This window comes from Mercurialis annua, linkage group LG6, assembly GCF_937616625.2.
Source record: "Mercurialis annua linkage group LG6, ddMerAnnu1.2, whole genome shotgun sequence".
Classification (NCBI taxonomy): Eukaryota; Viridiplantae; Streptophyta; class Magnoliopsida; order Malpighiales; family Euphorbiaceae; genus Mercurialis; species Mercurialis annua.
In genome coordinates, this window is record NC_065575.1 from 33,676,903 (window position 1) to 33,680,442 (window position 3,540).

Here is a 3,540-nt window from a genome sequence, read left to right on the forward strand (position 1 = left end):
ACTTTGCAAAACATTATTGCTATGCTACCCGATAAGTTTTTGAACAAGTGACATAAAAATTCACCCCTGTCTCTGCTTATACTATATTTTTATAAATACTATCAAAAAGAATATGTGAGAAAGAGAAAAATATAAACATAAATAAATTAGTTTATAATACAATGATAGTAATTAGGTCATTTTATTGTTGATAACATGTACATTGTTTAAACAAATAGTTCATTCAAATACTCAACTGAACAAAAATAAATTCGAACACTGAAACAGAAAAAATTAGAAAAATCAGACAATAGCATATTTCCATCTTTAATTTGAAATTAGTAATATTAGATTTAGATTTTGACATATTTGACCTTGAATAATAATTTGAGAAACGATGGATAATTTTGAATGTAAAAATAAATTTTAAGTATTTTAAATATCTTTATAGTTTAAGTGTGTCGTGGTTGTCGTGTTGTACGAATCGGGTAATTCATATTATATATTTATTTTAACGTATTAGTTGTGTCGTGTCAGATTATCCGTTTAAAATTCGTGTCATGTTAGAGTTTAAGATCTCGACACAATTAGTTAAATGAGTTATGTTCATATTAATTTTTATTGTGTCACCAGAATAAATCGGCATGAACACGAGACCCATTAATCCGTTTTGACATTCCCTATTATACAAGATTGTCTTATTTTATGGAGGAGAAGTAGTATGAATAATGAGTTAGTTTACGCATACCAAAAGTCTAGTGCAAAACACGTCTAGTGTAATCGCACATGCTCTTGTACTTGAGGGTTTAGCCTAATGGCTAAGCCTCTCTTAGTCTTCGTACATTTAAAGGTTGGAGATTCGAACCTCAACTCTCGCACAAGTCGTGTTTGTCTGATTTAAAATATGATTAATATCCCGTTAACTCCCGCTAACAACTAACAACTAACTAGTATGTATAACATTTGGAAGAAAAAAAAGTAATAGCACATGCTCTTGATAATTTAATACTTTTTTTTATCCCTTTGATATTATTTTTTATATATAATAACTGGTCAATTAACTTTGATCTAATTTTTTATTCAAAATAAAAATATAAAATTATTTTTAATAATCTAATCTAACATCTATAAACATCACCAAAAAAATTAGATTTATAGTGATTTCATCAACACTTAATTAATTCATATTGTCACCTAAATGACCCTTATATTTTACCTAATTTTAAGTCAACTAATCTCATATCTTCAATATTCTCACCTAATCGAATAAAGATCACATCAATATTTTCTTTCACATCTCTCAATTAACAGATCTTTTAGATTTTGATTTTAAATTCTTAAAATAATTAACCAATTAGGTATTAATAATAAATATATAATGCACATAAGACATGGACAAAAATAAAATGTTAATTAAAAACATAGGCCAAAAGGGAATAAAAAAAATTGAAATAAGCAACAAAAACCGTTAAAATTAACGGAAAATTGCTTACAATTGAAAAAGTTTCTTCCCTTTCTTTTTCTAATTTATAATGTAAAAACAAAAAAATAATAGTAAAGAGACGTCTTCTAATCGGAGCTGCAGCTCATTTTGAGCCGTCGTGTAGGCGAATCTAAACAGCTGGTGGGAGAACACGGCGCCGAATACGACAGCATCGGCTGAGGAGACGGTGACGGAGACCAACAAGGCGACGGAGAAGACGGAGATGATAAATATGACGGTGGCGGAGACGGAGACGGCGACGTTGAGGAGGATGAAAATAAAATGGACGGCGGAGATGAAGAAGGAGGATCACAGCTCTCTCTTGATTTCCTCTTGTTAATATGATTATTAAAATGATTGATATTAATTTGCTGATTTTTCCATTTAAGCTCTCTTGCTGTCATGTAATCACGTAACCGTTCAACATCTGACAATTTCACTGGCTTCATTATGAAATCTTTTGCTCCTTCTTCCAAACATCTGATAAAAAAAACAGAAAATTAAATTCATTGAATGTAGGAATGCGCGCATTTATCAAATTTAAAATGAATTCGACTGCGGAAACGCTATGATGTAATTAATTTTTCGTAAGGATATTGAATAGTTACTAGTAAACGTAAAGAGATTAATTAAGTTATTAATTTACCGGTCAATTCTAGCGATGATATTCTCCGAAGACATGATTACAACCGGAGTTTCTTTAAAAGTCGAAGATTCTTTGATTTTCTTGAGCAACTCGTAGCCGGTCATTCCAGGCATACAGTAGTCTGTAATAATGAGATCGACTTTCAAGTGTTGGATTGACGACGAGTTGGTCTTCTCGTCATCTAATCCCAAGAATTGCAGCGCTCTTCTTCCGCTATCGACTGCAGTGACTGCAAAGAAAACGGACTTTTAGTACATAGTTTCTAAAGTTTTCTGAAAAGATAGACGACACTTTTAAACCTTACACATTTAAAATTTCAGTAATCTGTAATCCAACAAAACGAATCCATTTTACCTTTGCAGGACGTAATTTTGAGTAAACGTTCGATGACTTTACGATCAATGAGACTGTCATCGACTGCCAGAACGTGGACTTCATCTTCTTGGTAGTCTTGCTGAATCATTTCTGACCTCCAAAGCCGGGAAGCGACGCCGTTTCTTGCCATGGAGAATCAAGAAAATTGATGAGTTTTAGAGGCAAAGAAACAGAGGACATGTGAAGTTTGGTTTTATACGATGGAAATGTAATAAAAAAAAAAGAAATGTATATCTGTCATTTTCTCTTTCAAAATCAAATCTTTAAAACAAATCTTGAAATCTGCTTTTTATATTATTATTTATGAGGACTTAATAACTCTGAGATTCTCAAAATCCTCTCCAAATCAAAGTGAAAGCCACACACGGAGAAAAGTATTCAATATATCGCGATATGTTGGATTGGTTTATTGACCGTTGGGTCAATGGAGAACCGCGCAGTCAATTGACCGAACCGACGGTTATTTTTTCCGATTTGACGGTGTTGATTGTTTGAGCAGAAACAGTTGGGTTTGCCTTAATAAAGACAGGGCAAGAGAATCTCAATGGTAATCTTGTAAGCCGTGCTAAACTTTTCTTTTGTCTTTACACGTGGTTTCTCGTGGTTTGTTTTTTTTCTTTTTTTCTCAATAGTACTATTGAGATTTTAGTATCTTATTTTTACCTTTATTTGGTAATCTTGGGATGGATTATATGCATAGTGATCTCAAAACTTTCTAATGCTTAAGCTAAAAAAAACTTTTTTTTATAAACGGTTTAATTACTTAAGAACCACTTATCTTTAATTTTTTTTTCATTTATATTCTAAACTAGAAAATAGTTTGTTAGCATATTAAATTTAACTTTTCGTTTGAATTTTTTTTTTTATATAGTTCTTCATTTTAAGCATATATTTTAATTACACGTTAAAGTTATTATTAATAAAAATACATTTTCCCCACAAAATTTAACAAATTATAATACTCCCTCCGTCCCAATAGAGTTGTCCACTTTGCCTTTATCACACAGTTTAAGAAAAGCAATTATTGTTTATAGATTTTGTAATTTTTTTCTTACTT

General features: G+C 31.0%; 1 protein-coding gene across 1 annotated transcript; it reads right to left on the minus strand.

Moving 5' to 3' along the window:
- Positions 1-1,371: 1,371 nt before the first annotated feature.
- LOC126685951 (two-component response regulator ARR17-like) lies at positions 1,372-2,690 on the minus strand. The gene is made up of 3 exons (XM_050379958.2): positions 2,463-2,690; positions 2,109-2,337; positions 1,372-1,942 (listed from the first exon to the last, which is right to left on the minus strand). The coding sequence occupies exons 1-3, from the start codon at positions 2,611-2,613 to the stop codon at positions 1,549-1,551; spliced, it is 774 nt and encodes a 257-aa protein (XP_050235915.1). The 5' UTR covers positions 2,614-2,690; the 3' UTR covers positions 1,372-1,548.
- Positions 2,691-3,540: the final 850 nt, after the last annotated feature.

Coding starts and splice junctions, on each gene's coding strand:
- LOC126685951 (XM_050379958.2), bottom strand. CDS start 2,613: ATGGCAAGAAACGGCGTCGCTTCCCGGCTTTGGAGGTCAGAAATGATT. Junction 2,338..2,462: donor CAAAATTACGTCCTGCAAAG/GTAAAATGGATT, acceptor TTTTCTTTGCAG/TCACTGCAGTCGATAGCGGA. Junction 1,943..2,108: donor ATCATCGCTAGAATTGACCG/GTAAATTAATAA, acceptor TTTTTTTATCAG/ATGTTTGGAAGAAGGAGCAA.